Source organism: Daucus carota, chromosome 6, assembly GCF_001625215.2.
Source record: "Daucus carota subsp. sativus chromosome 6, DH1 v3.0, whole genome shotgun sequence".
Classification (NCBI taxonomy): domain Eukaryota; kingdom Viridiplantae; phylum Streptophyta; class Magnoliopsida; order Apiales; family Apiaceae; genus Daucus; species Daucus carota.
Window position 1 is genome coordinate 28394786 of NC_030386.2, and position 16055 is coordinate 28410840.

At 36.8% G+C, this 16055-nt stretch overlaps 5 protein-coding genes across 7 annotated transcripts; 4 read left to right on the top strand and 1 right to left on the bottom strand.

The window, feature by feature from the left end:
* Positions 1 to 18: 18 nt before the first annotated feature.
* LOC108224266 (transcription factor bHLH30) lies at positions 19 to 1908 on the top strand. The gene is made up of 2 exons (XM_017398786.2): positions 19 to 431; positions 1196 to 1908. The coding sequence occupies exons 1-2, from the start codon at positions 150 to 152 to the stop codon at positions 1688 to 1690; spliced, it is 777 nt and encodes a 258-aa protein (XP_017254275.2). The 5' UTR covers positions 19 to 149; the 3' UTR covers positions 1691 to 1908.
* Positions 1909 to 3256: 1348 nt separating this feature from the next.
* LOC108224265 (protein trichome birefringence-like 39) lies at positions 3257 to 8146 on the top strand. Its single transcript, XM_017398783.2, has 5 exons — positions 3257 to 3670; positions 3854 to 4025; positions 7213 to 7388; positions 7463 to 7621; positions 7702 to 8146. The coding sequence occupies exons 1-5, from the start codon at positions 3384 to 3386 to the stop codon at positions 7991 to 7993; spliced, it is 1086 nt and encodes a 361-aa protein (XP_017254272.1). The 5' UTR covers positions 3257 to 3383; the 3' UTR covers positions 7994 to 8146.
* A 528-nt stretch (positions 8147 to 8674) lies between these two features.
* On the bottom strand, positions 8675 to 15064 carry LOC108224550 (uncharacterized). Of its 3 annotated transcripts, XM_064079254.1 has the most exons (9): positions 14606 to 15062; positions 13804 to 14045; positions 13621 to 13717; positions 13037 to 13220; positions 12845 to 12926; positions 12641 to 12692; positions 12345 to 12504; positions 11955 to 12104; positions 8675 to 8925 (listed from the first exon to the last, which is right to left on the bottom strand). In XM_064079254.1, exons 1-7 carry the CDS (start codon positions 14987 to 14989, stop codon positions 12433 to 12435), a joined length of 1113 nt encoding a protein of 370 aa, XP_063935324.1. In that variant the 5' UTR covers positions 14990 to 15062; the 3' UTR covers positions 8675 to 8925; positions 11955 to 12104; positions 12345 to 12432. The 3 variants fall into 3 exon arrangements, with proteins under 3 accessions (XP_063935324.1, XP_017254694.1, XP_017254693.1); XM_017399205.2 differs by lacking the exon at positions 8675 to 8925 and having other exon boundaries at positions 11833 to 12104; positions 13064 to 13220; positions 14606 to 15064; XM_017399204.2 differs by lacking the exon at positions 8675 to 8925 and having other exon boundaries at positions 11833 to 12104.
* On the top strand, positions 8855 to 9899 carry LOC108226195 (embryonic protein DC-8-like). Its single transcript, XM_017401139.2, has one exon. It carries the CDS (start codon positions 8953 to 8955, stop codon positions 9718 to 9720), a length of 768 nt encoding a protein of 255 aa, XP_017256628.1. The 5' UTR covers positions 8855 to 8952; the 3' UTR covers positions 9721 to 9899.
* Positions 10237 to 11699, top strand: LOC108224548 (phospholipase A1-IIgamma). Its single transcript, XM_017399203.2, has 2 exons — positions 10237 to 10844; positions 11080 to 11699. Exons 1-2 carry the CDS (start codon positions 10257 to 10259, stop codon positions 11692 to 11694), a joined length of 1203 nt encoding a protein of 400 aa, XP_017254692.1. The 5' UTR covers positions 10237 to 10256; the 3' UTR covers positions 11695 to 11699.
* Positions 15065 to 16055: the final 991 nt, after the last annotated feature.

A 16055-nucleotide genomic window follows, 5' to 3' on the forward strand; every position in this document is an offset into this window, starting at 1 on the left:
TGGCATGTATACGATAGGCTATATATATGTTCACATTGTTTTAGTTTGAGATTGGTATGATGTTGATATCATATCTCCCACTTTACTCACCACTCTACTTTTAATCCCGCTATTCGTATATACCATATTATACAAATTTGATTTGTAAGATGGAGCTCTCGCATTCACTTGATGCGTTTCTAGAAAACTATGAGCATAAAGGTATAGTAAGCGGTGGTGGTGGATCATCTTTGGTACTGGATAGTGAGAGGGGAGAGATTGTACGGGCTGTTTCATCTAATCTTAATAAGCCTGTTGTGCAAAAAGGTTGTCTTAATCCTGAGAAAGCTATGGTTGCTTTGAGGAATCATAGCCAGGCTGAGAGGCGGCGCCGTGAGAGAATTAATGGACATCTTGCTACTTTGCGCAATATCATTCCTGGCACAGCTAAGGTATCTTTCTTCTTTTATTTTTTTTCACTTGTATTATCACTATTTGCTGCTGCTGCTACTGCTGTTAAGCTCGACTTGATTATATAGGTTCCGAATGATTGGAACTCTTTTTCTTAGGATTATAGATAAGCATGTTGAGTTTTGGACAAGCTCCTTTCTAAGTCAACTCGTTTGGTAATTTAATTTCTTTAGATATTTTTTTTCTAGCTGAGAAACAAGATATGATGAGATTAATGATCATACTAGACGAATTCAAACTGGGTGAACTAATACACAACAAGTCCTAAATAAACGGAACTTGTAAAGGTAGAATTCGTTTCCAACTGGCACGGCTGGGTTCAAAGTACAATCCTCTTTGGTACTGTGGGAATGTTTGGATTATGAGATTCTGAACCGGTTTATGGAAATATGATTTTGATGCGAACATGTATTAGAACTTCATTCACATTCCCATTAACCGAGTTGAAATCCCACAATCCAAACTACCCCGAACAACATTGAATCAGATTATGAATGTTTTCAGTTTATTGAATCAGATGAAGAGTCCGTGTGGCCAAGTAATTTCTAATTATTAAGCAAATATATCTAAAATCCCTGATCTTAATAAAAACGATAATAAAAGAAGTAGCTAAGTTTTAGTTTTGATATGCAAGTCAGAAGCACAGTCAAACTGGCTCCAAATTAGACTGAGATTATTTGTTGATGTTTAAAAAAAATTAATACTACTTGATGAACTGATGCAATTAATGGTTTCTATTTTACAGATGGATAAAGCCTCATTACTTGCTGAAGTTATCGACCACTTGAAACAACTGAGGAGAAATGCTGCAGATGTTACTAAAGGTATTCTTGTACCAATGGACATTGATGAAGTAAGAGTTGAGCAACAATATGACAGTTCGGGTGGAGATTCTTGTTCAATCAGGGCGTCTATATGTTGCGAGTACAAGCATGAGGTTCTTTCTGATTTGAGGCAAGCTTTAGAGGAATTCCAGCTGAAGACTGTGAAGGCCGAGATTGCAACCCTAGGAAGTAGGATGACGAATCTTTTTGAAATAAGTTGTTGCAAACAAGAGAACATTCAAGATACAGAAGGATGCCAGCTTTTTGCAAATTCTGTTCGTCAAGCCCTGAGGTCGGTTCTTGATAAATTTCATGCTTCAGAGGAATTCACCACAAACTCTGCGCTTTCAAACAAGAGGCGAAGAGTTTCTCTTTTTAATTCTTCAAATGAATCTTCTTTAGGGAGTTTCTGGTAAATAAAATCTGATTCTCTCCTAGTATATATGTTTTCCATATACTATTTGCATATGTACATAGGTCAAGCTTCTAGACATTCTGATGATAGTAAAATAGATACTATGAATTTCTGTTTTTTCATTGGAAAAAATTTGTCGTAATGTCTATGTATAACAAGGTGATGTTACCTGTTACAATTTTAACTGAGAATGTAAAGTACATATGCTTAAGGCTTCTACTTGTCATGCTCGAAATGACTCAGAAAATCCAAATTTCATAACACGAAAATAGTCCTGTGCATTAACATTGATTATAAGAGATCCTGCTGGATTGTAAAGTTTTAGTGAAAATTGCCATAAGAATCTTGAGTTTAGAGCACTGACAACAATTTTGGAATGATGAAAGGTCTTTCCCTTTTGGCATGCTATTACTTTGAGCTACAGTCTTCCAGAAGGACACATAAAGATCGAAAATAGCTGAAGATGAACAAGCCAAAATTAAGCATCTAGAAGCTTAAGGTGTTATTTGTTGGTAATAGTGATCGAGATCTCTTCTAAGTGACTGACCAGTGAAGTTTCCCTAGTCAAGTAATCTGTATTAGTAGCCTGTGGGTGCCCAAAGATGGATCATGGACATCTGAAGTTGGGTCAAAATGTTTTATTGTCATTCATGACATAAGTCAGCTGCCACAAAAACAAGTTAAATGACATATATGTTATGTTGAATTTTTTTAAATATGAATATAAATATATGTAATTTATTTATATTTAATGATTATGCCTCCAAAGTGCTGGAGTAAATATCCTAGACCAACCTAATGAATTTCATTGCAATTAGACATCAGACCAATGATAGGTGATGTTGAGGACAATATTTTCATAGGCAAATACCATTTCAGTTGTATTTATTAGGCCGGTCCAACATAACACGGCAGCCGAGGTGAGCCCAACAAAAGTACATATATTATTGCCAAAGTTGAAATAGTAATTCCCCTCTTCCAAGATTGTATTTAAGTTTTCAAAAAATATAATTTATAATTATTTTAAGTTTTTTATTTACGAATAAAAATTTAATATCTAAAATTTATATAATTCTTTTTAAAGTAAGTTATGAAGTTATATTTTATATAAATTTAATATATGTACAAAATAATAAAAAAGAGAAGAAAGAAAGGAGAAGAACATCAAATATAAATCTCTTGTGAGAAAAATTGTAGGCGGCAATAAATGTATATTTTTATTATTGGAGGCAGAACATGTAAAACAAAGGCGGATGTTGGAATCGGTAATTACAGTAAAGTAAAAAATTGCCCCATTTTAAAGAGTCAGTTGCACGTGATCATAATTTGCATCAAGAAATATGTAAATCGACAAATAATATTTTTAGTTGAATTTAAAAGAGCGACAGACCGGTGACTACAGTTTATACTGAGTTCTAAAAAAGAACAGAGACAAATGTTTGTAATTGGTTTCTGAAATTCACTGTGTTTCTCATAATTCTTGAAGTATTGTAACTTTAAAGGGAATAAATTATTCCAACCCCACGTTCGTTTTTAACAGCCACTTAAAATTATCCAAGATCGCTACATTAATTATATAGGGCAACTTATCAACAGAACAAACAATTGCAATGACAACTTTTTCCCACACAGACATAGTCATTCTGTCATTGGTAGTATATATATTTTGGTAGATTTAGAATACAGATCGAAGTATGGGTTCCATGTTGAAACCCCTTCTTCTGTCAGTCTACGCTTTTTTATTTTGGCAGCAAACAGCAAATGCTCAAGTACATAATCACAGCATTTTTAGCAGCAGCAGGAAGCTAGCTAGCAGGTGCAATTTTTTCCGAGGCAGATGGGTATATGATAATACTTACCCTCCCTACCAATCTTCAAATTGTCCATTCATGAATCAACAATTTGATTGCCAGAAGTTTGGCAGACCTGATAAAACTTACCTCAAATATCGTTGGCAGCCCTTCTCCTGTAACATCCCAAGGTAAATCTCTCTCTCTCTCTCTCACCCTCCCCCCCCCCCTTCTCTCTCTCTCTCTCCCTCTCGCTCCCTCCCTCCCTCCCTCCCTCACTCTCTCTCTCTCTCCCCCCCCCTCTCTCTCTATTAGTCACATTTTGATTTTGTAGCTGAAGACAAGAGGTGGAACTAATGAGTGATGTTTTGCAGGTTTAACGGGGTGGTTTTCTTGGAGAGAATGAGGGGGAAGAAGATCATGTTTGTGGGAGACTCATTGAGTTTCAACATGTGGCAGTCTTTAGGTTGTATGATCTACACATCTGCACCAAGAACCAAGTACACACTTATCACCACTACCATACTCTCTGAACTTGTATTTGAGGTCAGTAATTTATTTTTAAATACCCTATTAATTCACCACAACTACTTCCCATGTTACTTTCAACATATGTATTACTCAATCACTTATTTTTAGAGCTGTTCACGAACCGAGCCGAGCCGAGTTTTGACCGAACCGAGCCGAGCTTTAATTTTTTTTCTGACGAGCCGAGCCGAGCCGAGCTTTTTAATCGAACAAAAATTGTGTTCAAGCTCGGCTCGTTAACTAACGAGCCGAACACGAGCTTGTTCGCGAACAAATACGAGCCGAGCCGAGTCGAGTCGAGTCGAGCCGAGCCAGAAAAAAATAAGGACAAACCGCTAGTTGACTCTTAAAATAGCTAACCTAATAATTTCAATTTTTTTTGAAACTTTGTTTATATCACTAAAATGTATATATGTTAACATCCATACAGTTGGATCGGTAAAAAATATTTTTTAAAATATTGAAACACTAAATTAGGATTAAACACTAGTTAGCGGTACTAGTCAAACTTCTACTTGCCTGTTAAAAACCAAATAAAATTATTATTTCCTAAAATTTTGTTTACATCACTAAAATATATATATATATATATATATATATATATATATATATATATTATGTTGAATTCTCAGTCCAATAACATATATAAATTATAAAAAAAACCCCGAAAATATTACATTTTTTCGAGCTTTAACGAGCCGAACTCGAGCCGAACGAGCTCGAGCCGAGCTCGAGCCGAGCTCGAGCCGAACATACTAAAAGCTCGGCTCGAGCTCGTTTACTTAACGAACAATTTTTTGTGTTCGAGCTCGAGCTCGTTAACTTAACGAGCCGAGCCGAACGAGCTCTTAACGAGCCGAGCTCGAGCTTGTTCGCGAACAGCTCGGTTCGTTAAACAGCCCTACTTATTTTACTCTCCACGCATGCCATGTCTAGCTTTTCTGCTTCCAACTTTTGTTTAAAGATAAAGTTGTCAATATGTTAAAAGTTAAAGTATACATTTGTGGTCTAATTTATTCAAATTGATTTTTACTGAAAATATGAAAAATGGTAGGGATAAATGTTTGATAAAGTATATCTATACATGTGTTAGAACTTGGAATGTTTGATAAAGCTTTATCTTCACACATTTTTGGCACTTTTGCTGTTTTCCCCCTGTTTTGCTCTGTTTTTCTGGACCTAGAAACCATGAATGAGGTGTTGAGCACTCACTAGAAGAGTTAGCCAGGAGGATCGCAAATTAAGCAAGAAATCATGATAATTTGTTGGGGGTAGTGGCAATAATGGAAAAATGAAACCCAACTTTGAACTTTATGGTCTGAAAAGGACACGAAGATGTAACACTTATAATGAGTTTTGACTTTTGTCATTTTTGGGTAACCACCTAGCTCGGGTAGTTCGAGTAGATCGACTCCCAATTTATGGTTTTTATTTTAAGTTCCAGCACTTGAACATGTGTGTACATGGAAACTGGGGCATTACTGGGGTATTGTTTCAACCTTTCCTGTTTCATACTCACCCTTTTCAGCTGATTCGTGTATACCGGGGTTTACAAGAGTCAAGTCACTCGCCGCTTGCTCGTGATATTTACACTAAAATATTCAAATTTCACTTGAACATAATAAATACTACTCTTCGTAGTCTGGCCTGTCCATATTTTTACGTTTTTCTTTCTGTAAATTTTTTATAGAGTCAAAACTTTTCAAAAGCAATAAACTATATATCTTTCATCCACAGTTGTCGATCTATCTATTAAGTATAAATATATATATTTTATCGGACTCAGTTCAAAATGTCCAATATTAATACAAATCCGAGTGTCGGAATTGGTCTAAAATAAGTGTGTGTGCATACTAGGGCTGTCAAAAAAGTCCGAAAAATCCGATATCCGTCCGAAAAATCCGCATTCGTATCCGAGATAAAGCGGATATTATCCGTATCCGAGACAAAGCGGATAATATCCGCATCCGAATCCGACAATTCCGGATACGGATACGGATATAGGCATATTCGTATCCGATAATATCCGAATCCGAAAGTAAATATATATGATATTAAATATTATATATTATTATTATTATTCAATAACTATATAATGTGTGTATTTATATATGTATACATAAAATAATATATTTATATAAATTTTGTATAATTTTAAAATATTATAGACATATATCATAATTTTATTTGAGTTTAATATTTTAAAGATAACAAATTTATATTGAAAGATAAATAAGAATTAATTTTTGAATTAATATAAACCTTCTTTAATGATTTTAATTTTTTTACTCAGTTTTTAAAAATTAATTTTTTATTTTTACTATTTTTTTATGATTTTTTAGAAATTTTAATAGAAAAATAAAAATTCTGATTAAAAATCAGATTCGGATCCGGATATTATCCGAATCCGGATAGTATCCGTCGGATCCGGATTCGGATATCATCCTTTAAAAAATCTCGGATTCGGATACGGATACGGATATGGATTTTCGGATGCGGATCCGGATCCGGATACAGGCAGATCCGTATCCGAATTATCCGTTTGACACCCCTAGTGCATACTCATATTCAAATATTGAGTGTTATGTGGATCGATACTTGAGATAAAAGGAAGAATCAGGGTAACGGAGATAAGCAGTACACGATGAGCAGTGGAACTTCACCTCATCTAATCCTCAAGTGATGACTGATGACTATGCTAGGAGAGTTTAATAATGCACAAAGTTTTAAAACATCACCTTCAAATCCAAAACCATCCTAGAAATCGTGGAGTGAGTTAAGATTGGATCTCCAATCACGCAATATGGCAATCACCTTGTCGGTAAGCGCAACTGCAAGAGAATCCAGTCATATGTATTAGTCAAGAGAAGGTTGGACCCACATTTCCGTGATTATTGGCTGGTCCATATGCCACTGTGGGACAATGCAAGAGGAATCTGTTGCATAAATTTCACCTTCTCCTCTTATTGCGGACCGTTTATGCACCCCGCATCACCATTCAGCATAACGTTAAGCATAATTTTCATAAGTAAAACAATGAACATAGCGGCTCACGCAATTGTTAGGGAACTAGTTCAATTTCTGATCGTCCTTTTTAGCCGATGTAATCGCTTGAGATAATTAATAAAATACACTTGCTCAAAAAACATGCTTTTCAAAAATGTAGATGTAATTATAAAGTGACAATTTTTTTATAATGATATAGGATTATGGAGTGACGTTAATGTTGTATCATACAACACATTTGGTGGATATTGTAAGCACAAAGGCAGGTCGAGTTTTGAAACTGAATTCGATTCGAGCAGGGAAGGCTTGGGTGGGAATGGACGTCTTGATCTTCAATTCCTGGCATTGGTGGCTCCACACCGGAGGAACTCAACCGTAAGTAAATTAAGTAATTCGTCAGTGTTATTGTTATCGGAGATGTTCTTACCGTTGAAATTTGATATGGACAGATGGGATTATGTGCAAGACGGTAGAAAAACATACAAAGACATGAACACTCTGGTTGCATTCTACAAAGGATTGACAACTTGGGCGAGATGGGTGAATCTTAATGTCAATCCAGCAAAAACCAAAGTATTCTTCCAGGGAATCTCTCCGACCCATTTCGAGTAAGCTCTAGCTCAATCCGATCCTCTCATTACTTGTAAATCTATGGCATAACTTGATAACAATTCCATGTTTTTAACAGGGGAAAGGATTGGGGTGCGCCGATGAAATCATGTTCGCACGAGACACAACCATACTCAGGCCTCAAGTACCCAGGGGGAATACCAATGGCGTCAGTTGTTTTGAACAAAGTATTGAGCAGGATTCGAAAACCTGTTTATTTGCTTGACATTACATTATTGTCACAGTATCGAAAAGATGCACATCCAACATATTATCGGGGAGGACACAGTGGGTTAGATTGCAGTCATTGGTGTCTTCCAGGATTACCTGATACTTGGAATCAGATTTTGTATGCTGCACTCATTGGGTAGGGGATAACAAGCTTTTATTTCTTTTCCTGTTGAGTTGTCTGGCTATTTATTCTGAATAAGAGAAGATTTTGTAAAGGAAATGAATATTCTTTGGGCATTAAAGGATGCCTCTATCTGAACTTCATAATCGATGCATTATCATTTTTCACGAGACCTCCGTGTGTTATTTGTTTTATTATGTTAAAAACTCAAAGAAATTTTGTGGTTAGTTGTGGCCTGTGGTTAGTAATTATTTATTTTACTACTAGCATTAAAATTATACTCGCGTTTCTGTTATTATAAAGTAAATCCAGCCTGTTATTATAACTTATAATTGACTATGGATTCCCATATTCATGATCATGGCCAATATCCGATTACTCTCGAATATCAAAAAATCATATTATATAAATCGATGTTAAGAACTATATATCTTGACTGAGCATGATCAAACATATTTGAGTTCAATAAAATCCGTGCTTAAATATTACTATCAAAATCAATGTATACGATTTTTTAGGTATACAGTTTTTGTTTTAATATAATACTCCAATTTTAACATCAAATGAATAGATCGTATAATTGTAATATTTAATTTTCAAAAATTATTTGAAACAGAACTTTATAAATACTAGTTCAGAAATTGAAAGATAACGTTTATATCGATTCACTCTAAAATAGGTGCGGAAAAACAAAATACACAACTATTGAAAAATCGGAGAAATATCTTTTTTAAAAAATTTGCTGACCTCATACACAACAAAAAAGGCTAGTATTGAATAAGTTCCAGAAATGATGAACGTTATCCAAAGGTAAACAAATTACCAGCTGAGTCACCAACTTAAGCTTCGATATCATGACACGTAGCATCAGAACAAACACCACGTGGCGCCACTGCACTGTCTTCTCTGAACCGCCTCTGACTGCTATGTTCTTATAAGCCCGCTTTCCATCTGTTCTTGAGTTGGAGAAAATATATTATGGCTTCACAAGATCAAGCGCGAAGAAAGAAGAAAAGTGAGGTAGGGGAGAAACAAAGTGTGAGCAAGCAATTTGAGTCTCTCACCGAGTCACCAGAAAGGGCACAAAATGTTGGGAAATTCGAGATGCAAGGCGAGGAAGGAGAAGGAGATATTGGGAAGTATAGGCAAGCAGCGCAGCAGAATTCCATCGACGCTATAAGAGCGGCACAGGAGAGATACGAGAAGGCCAAAGAAACTGCGACAACGGTGAAAGACAAGGCTGTTGTGAGTGGATGGGGAGCGGGGGAGTATACAGCAGAGAAAGTCGCGGAGGCAACAAAAGCTGCGGCGAATGTCACAGCCGGGGCTGCGGGGTATGTGGGGGAGAAGGCCGTGGCTGCCAAGGATAAAGTGGGGAGTGTAGGAGTGAGTGCTAAGGATTACGCTGCTCAGAAGTTGGCTGCTGCTACGGATGCTGTTGTGGCCGCCCAGGAAAGTGCTAAGGAGTATGCGGCTAGGAAGAGGGCAGAGGCTGAGAGAGAGATGCTGGCCAAGCAATCCGCTGAAGCTGAGGAAAGACATGATGATATCGCAGGAGCGGGTCGACAAACAGTTGAGGCTGCAAAGGAAACAATGTCGAAGCCAGTGGGGGAATTTTCGCAGGCAGAACCAGAATATGGACATGAGGGACAGCAAGGCGGATTCGGTGGAGTGTTACAGGCTATTGGCGAAACTGTAATAGAAATTGGGCAGACAGCCAAGGATTTTCTGGTTGGCAAGGGCTAGTGAAAGACTCGGAAATCACAAGTAGAAGCTTGGCAGTTATCAGTGTTGTGCTCTCTCTAGCCAGTAACAATGGAGTTTATCCTTGTTGAGCTGGTGTTTCTGTAAACTTTAACAATCCTATTCACTATTGGGGACTAGTTAGTTTTATGTGAAACAAGACCTACATCTGTAAGCTGTAAGCGAGGGACAAGTTTCTTTTTAACAGAACTTTATATGTAAGCTAGATAGCAACATCTCTCTTTTGAAACGAAACAGAAATGTATGCAAGCAGACAACAAGCTTAACTACCTAGTAGCTAGTTATGTATACTAACTTGAGTTAATCGATCATTACACACAAACGGAAAGGAAGTGCATGTCTTGAGCCTGTGCAATTTAACATAATTCTTGCACGTCAGATTCAAATGGTCCAGCCCGAAAAGTGTGATGTTTCTGGGTCATGAGCTAATTACATTTTGGAACTATAATACTATCATGTATTCATATATATCCCAGAAGACAACTTGTAAAACCAACCGACTATAAAGAAGTGGCAGGATGAGCAAGAGTAGTATCTCTGAAAAATGGAGACAGCTTAGCGGCGAGGACCATTGGCAGAACCTCCTGGCTCCCCTGGACATTGATCTGAGGCAGTACATCCTCCACTACGGCGAGCGAGCTCAAGCCGCTTATGATACCTTCAATTTCGAGCCTAGATCAAAGTATGCAGGAAGCAGCATTTATGCAAGGAAGTATCTATTTGCAAATGTAGGTCTCGAGAAAGGCAATCCTTACAAGTATGATGTTGTCAAGTATTTTTATGCAACGTCCAAGCTCCCTGTACCGGGAGCATTCATCATCAAGTCACTCTCAAGAGAAGTGTGGTCGAAAGAATCAAATTTCATGGGGTACATTGCAGTGGCTACTGATGAAGGTAAGGCTGTGCTAGGGAGAAGAGATATATTAGTGGCTTGGAGAGGGACAGTTCAGGCCTTGGAGTGGGCTGAGGATCTTAAATTTGATTTGGTTTCGGGTTCTGCATTGTTCGGAGAAGCTGCTAATGTCAAACTACACAGTGGGTGGCTCTCTATCTATACTTCAGAGGATGCTAAATCAAAATTTAACAAATCCAGTGCTAGATATCAGGTGATCTGTTACGGCTATATCCTCCCTGGTCATATAAATATGATTGCATCAAAGAGGTGTGTGCCAGTGTGTGTGTATGTGGGGTGGGGGGGCAGTCTCTGTGTGTGTGTGCAGCTGAGATTAGGAAACTTAAAGCCTGTTCATATTCACTGATATAACCAGCTCGGGATCATAGAGCACTTATTTCTCTCTTTCACAAGCCACGTTCTTATACTTATTCTGTTTCAAATAGCAGGTACTCGATGAAATTAGGCAACTACTAGAAAAATACAAAAATGAAGAGATCAGCATAACTATATGTGGCCATAGTATGGGAGCTGCGCTTGCAGTGCTGAGTGGAGCTGACATAGCTGTAAATGTATTCAACATGACAGAGGGCCAATCTAATAAGCACTGCCTTGTCACAGTGTTTGCATTCGGCTGTCCTCGTGTTGGCAATGCAAATTTTTTGAAGGTCTTCCAATCCTTGGAGAATCTCCGAGTTCTAAAAGTTCGAAATGCCCTCGACATTGTTCCCCTTTACCCGCTTGTTGGATACTCTGATGTGGGGGATGAACTGATGATAGACACCCAAAGGTCAAATTACTTGAAGGATATTTTTGACTTGGCAAAGGTTCATGACATGGAATCTGCATATCTGCATGGCATTGCAGGAACACAAGGACTCCATGGAGATTTTCGTTTGGAAGTTAGAAGAAGCATTGCACTTGCCAATAAGTACACCGAGTATGTGAAAGATGAATATCTTGTACCAGTTAACTGGTGGAGCTTAAGAAACAAAGGAATGATTCAAAACGATGACGGATCTTGGAGCCTGGATTATCATGACAGGTATGACTATGATGATTGATAGGTTTGGTGAGTTGTTGTCCTCAGACTACATCCATAGTCCCTTCTCTAATTTAGAAAGCGTAACTAAACTTAAAGTATGGAAAATCAAGGATTTCAGTCAAGATTGTCTCTTACTCTAGCACGGGGGCAAGTAAAATTTATAGAAATATCCTAAAAGGGTCTATATGTTTTACTATATAGAGGATGTATAATATAGTATATTCCCAAAGAACAGTTCAAAAAAGTTCTAGTGACTAAACAATGTAAGTACACACTCACAATAAATTTCTTGAGAGCCCTTGAGAAGAAAGTGTATGTGGTTGGTTGGGAGCATCAATTCTCTTGACGTATTTTGCTCATCACTGTATGTACGCCACAAGTAAGCTGAAGAACAGTTGCAGACCAAACTCTCACCAGGCCACTACCTCCCTAGAAACAATCAATTATTTAAGGGGGTCAAAGGAGAAGACTACAAAAGTTTACTCATTTAATGTAAATGAGCTGTATCAATGTAAGTTATCCACAAAAAAGAACAAGAATAGAGCTGTTTAGAAAGATTGGATATAACCACACTACACATGTTTAAATGGATTCTAATGATCAAGGATGTGTGAAAGGTCCATCTACTCTGCACTAATCTAGCTAGTTCACCAACAATGTCTTGCTCACCATGTTCTCGTATTGCTTCGGCTATGATTATCATCCATGAAGCCTATTCAAACTTGAGGGAAGCAATGGCAAATGGCAATTATGATGATCAACCAGGAGGCCTGTTCAGATTTGAGTTCTCTTGCTCCATAGATATAACACAAGCAAGCCGTTCATAGACCTATCATTCTCAGATTTATTATATCAGACATATATAGTATAAACATTTGAGTTGCAATTTTATACGTGTGTTATAGTGAAAATTATAAATTTTATACTCGTTTTTCACTTTTATCACTGAGGTCTATTAAACATACCTCAGAAAACTGTTTGCTCTCTTCTTGCTTATTCGTAGATGATAGATCATACCTAGACAGCATTAAAAAACAACCAAGGCATTCATAAGAAAGAAGTTTCAATCCCAGCAGAATATGTTGCCAAGAATATAGTGGAATGTCGAATTTCTTGCAGCAAGCTTTAGCTTAACCCAATAGGCTTCATAAAACAATCATCAATCTCACCAGTCTCGTGGAATGCCTGCTTCATCACGAGCTAGAACATTGAAAGGCCCTTTTAGCTCCACATTATACTCACTTAATATGTCTGCAGGAGAAAAACAAGACTTTACATTTAAGAACCTTAAGATAGATGCCAGCAAATCATTGTATAGCATACTACTAAATTTCAACGAGTAAGTGCAATTATATTTAAACCTTTGAAAGTAGTGCAAGGAACCCGACCCATTTTCTGGCAGACTGAGACAAACCAGTAAACACCAACGGCCACATGAGCAACTTCTTCATCTGCAATCTGAGCTACAATGTTGGATGTCCTGCTATCTCCAAAGCCAATTAATTTTTTTACCAGCCTAGGCCCAGCATCAAGTCCTCTGGCTTCCTACAAAAACCCCAAAGGATAACTAACATTATTTTCAACCCATTTTTACAACATAATTACCTGCCTCTTGTAAAGCAAATGGGCTATCTGGCTAACACTAAATGAGCTCTTAAATTAAAAGAGAGTCCATTCTTTATTGATTTGTTACCTTAGAGGAAGCTGAAAAGAAGATTTGTTTCAAACGAAATCATGATTTTGTACCAATAAAGTACATATACCTTTTGTACCTTGCTTTTCCATGATTAAGGAATTCACAGGCATCTTTTAGAAGAAATGGTGTTTCATCATCTTAGACTTCCCCCAGTTGTAACTTTATTTCTAATATGAGTAATAGTTTAGAGATGACCAGCACCACAGTAAAATGAATTAGCATTGCATTAATAACCAAATGTGAGAGTACCTGAACTAGAGGAATTACAGCCAGGCGTGCAGTGACACTGTCTGAAGATTTTGCACACTCCCTCCAGAGAAGATTATGGGCTGGCATGTCTCCATAGCTATTTGTTAGCAGGAAAAACGAATATAGATCAATACATGATAATATGACAAGCAACAAAGTAATAACAGACAAGTGCCTCTTCACCTAAAACCAAGCTCAGCTAGCCTCTGCGAACACCAAGAAAAATGTCTGCTCTCATCATCAGCAACATGAGCAAAGTCAGCAAAGAACCCCTCTCCAAGTAGCTCAATATATGGGGAGAATCTAACAACAGTATCCCATGCCAAATCAATAGCATTAAGCTCCACATGAGCAAGGTTGTGGAGCATATAAGCATTGAGAGGCAAACCAGAGTTCTTGGGTGTTGGAATTTCCTTCGGGGAAACCTAAGTTTAAGAAATATATATATAAAAAAAAAGTTGCTCGCATCAAAGAAGTGTCTTATTCCTAGAAACAAGGCACACAAGATCAAAGACGCTCGTGCACACAGAGGTCAAACAATATACACCCAAGGTAAATTTGGTTGGAAGGAACAAAGGTCAGGTGAAATGCAGTCGTACTATTTTCGCCTTTTTCACGCAAATATCTAAGATTTCCATTTATTCATCCATTTCAATTAACACCAATTCCAAAAAAAAAAAAAAACTCAAACTCATCAATTCAAGAAAGTATGCTTATTCCTTTTTCCTACTCATTTTCCCCACAGACCTCATCAAACAAACTTTGCACCACTCATCTTTCTTCGTTTTTTCTTGCACGATATATTTACCCTTAAAAGTTCAAAATTGCTCATTCCATTTATTCCAAATCCCTTCCAACTAACCAACAATCATAAACATTATCATAACTTAAACAACGCAATACGAATAAAATAAACTACTGTATATTCAACATATAACTAAAATAAAAACGCAAGTAAAACAAAGTAGGGTACAGAAAGAGAGACCAATTGGGGCTTAATTGGGCGAGAAGGCCCAACGGGCGGAGCAGAAACTCCAACAGGCAATCCATTCTGCTTCCATTTAGAGTAAGCAAGATGAGAGAGCCTCGATTTTCGTAAAGGGTCAGGTGTGGAAAGAACCAGAGCCCCCATTTCCGCAAGTGAAGACAATGAACCCAAATCACTTGAATCATCAACTTCAATCATTGGTTGAGGACCCTTTTGTCCCCATAATCTCTCCTGGTTTATTGAGCTCTCTCTCCATTTCTCAAGACCAGACCATTGTGGGGACTGCACATTACTAGTACTAATACTGCGACAAGCCCAAGTGGAGCAGCAAGCACTTGTTATCAGCTTTCTGGGAATCATGTTTTGAATCACACCCCTCATGGATTTTCTATGGTTTTTCTCCCTCCGCGTTCGATTTGCAGAGCTCCGCTCGTTCTATAAAAATCCTAGAGGGGTGTATTGCATTGACATTTTAAATATTAATTCATGAAATTCGAGGATATTCGATTCATTAAAATCTTGAGGTATTCAATTGGGACTTAAATTATGCTATAAACTCGGGAGTATTCAATTGGGATTTTAAATTATGCTTTAAAATCCGATGGTATTCAATTGGGATTGTTTAAAATCCAATAAAATATGATGGTATTCAAATGCTGATGGATTTTTTTGCATTTCATACCATGATGGATTTTGTGGCATTTTTCAGTGTATTTTAAATTTTTTGAAATCCCACCAAAATCAATGAGATTTTGAAACATTATGCTTAAATCCTATAAACTCTGCGGCATTTTATCAAGAATCCGCACAAAATCAAAATCACATCCAATTCATTAAAATCCATAGACTAAAAACAATCCATTAAAATCCCAATCGAATACACCCCGTTATTATGAATATAAAAAACTGTTGGTAAATGAATATTTGTAAGGCATTATAACTAAATATTTAATAATATTATAAAAAAACTAAATATTTAATAATGAAAATATAATACTCCTTGTTTATCTTGGAACAGGGCCATTTAAGGCTTTTTTTAATATGATTTTAATAGTTATTTTAAACTTTTTATAGATAAAAAGTTAATGTTTATATGTTTATAGAAAATAAAATTTATTTTTTTTTTAAAAACGTGTCGAACAATACTAATTTCTTTTTTTTAAAATGAGAGATATATAGAAAATATATTTTAAACACAAATTAAAATGTACTCGCTCTGTCCCATTTAATTCTATACGTTTCTTTTTAACTGCTCGACACGCATTTCAATGCTCTTATAAAATATAGTTCCGTAACTTATTTTTGAGATTTTCTTTTTCTGTATAAAAATATAACATCCGGACTTTAATTCAGAAATAAAAAATTTTAAAAATAAATTGCACAACTACACTTTTCAGGAGCATTAAAGTCCGTGCCGCGTCCCCGTCCCCCGATGTATACTACTCAG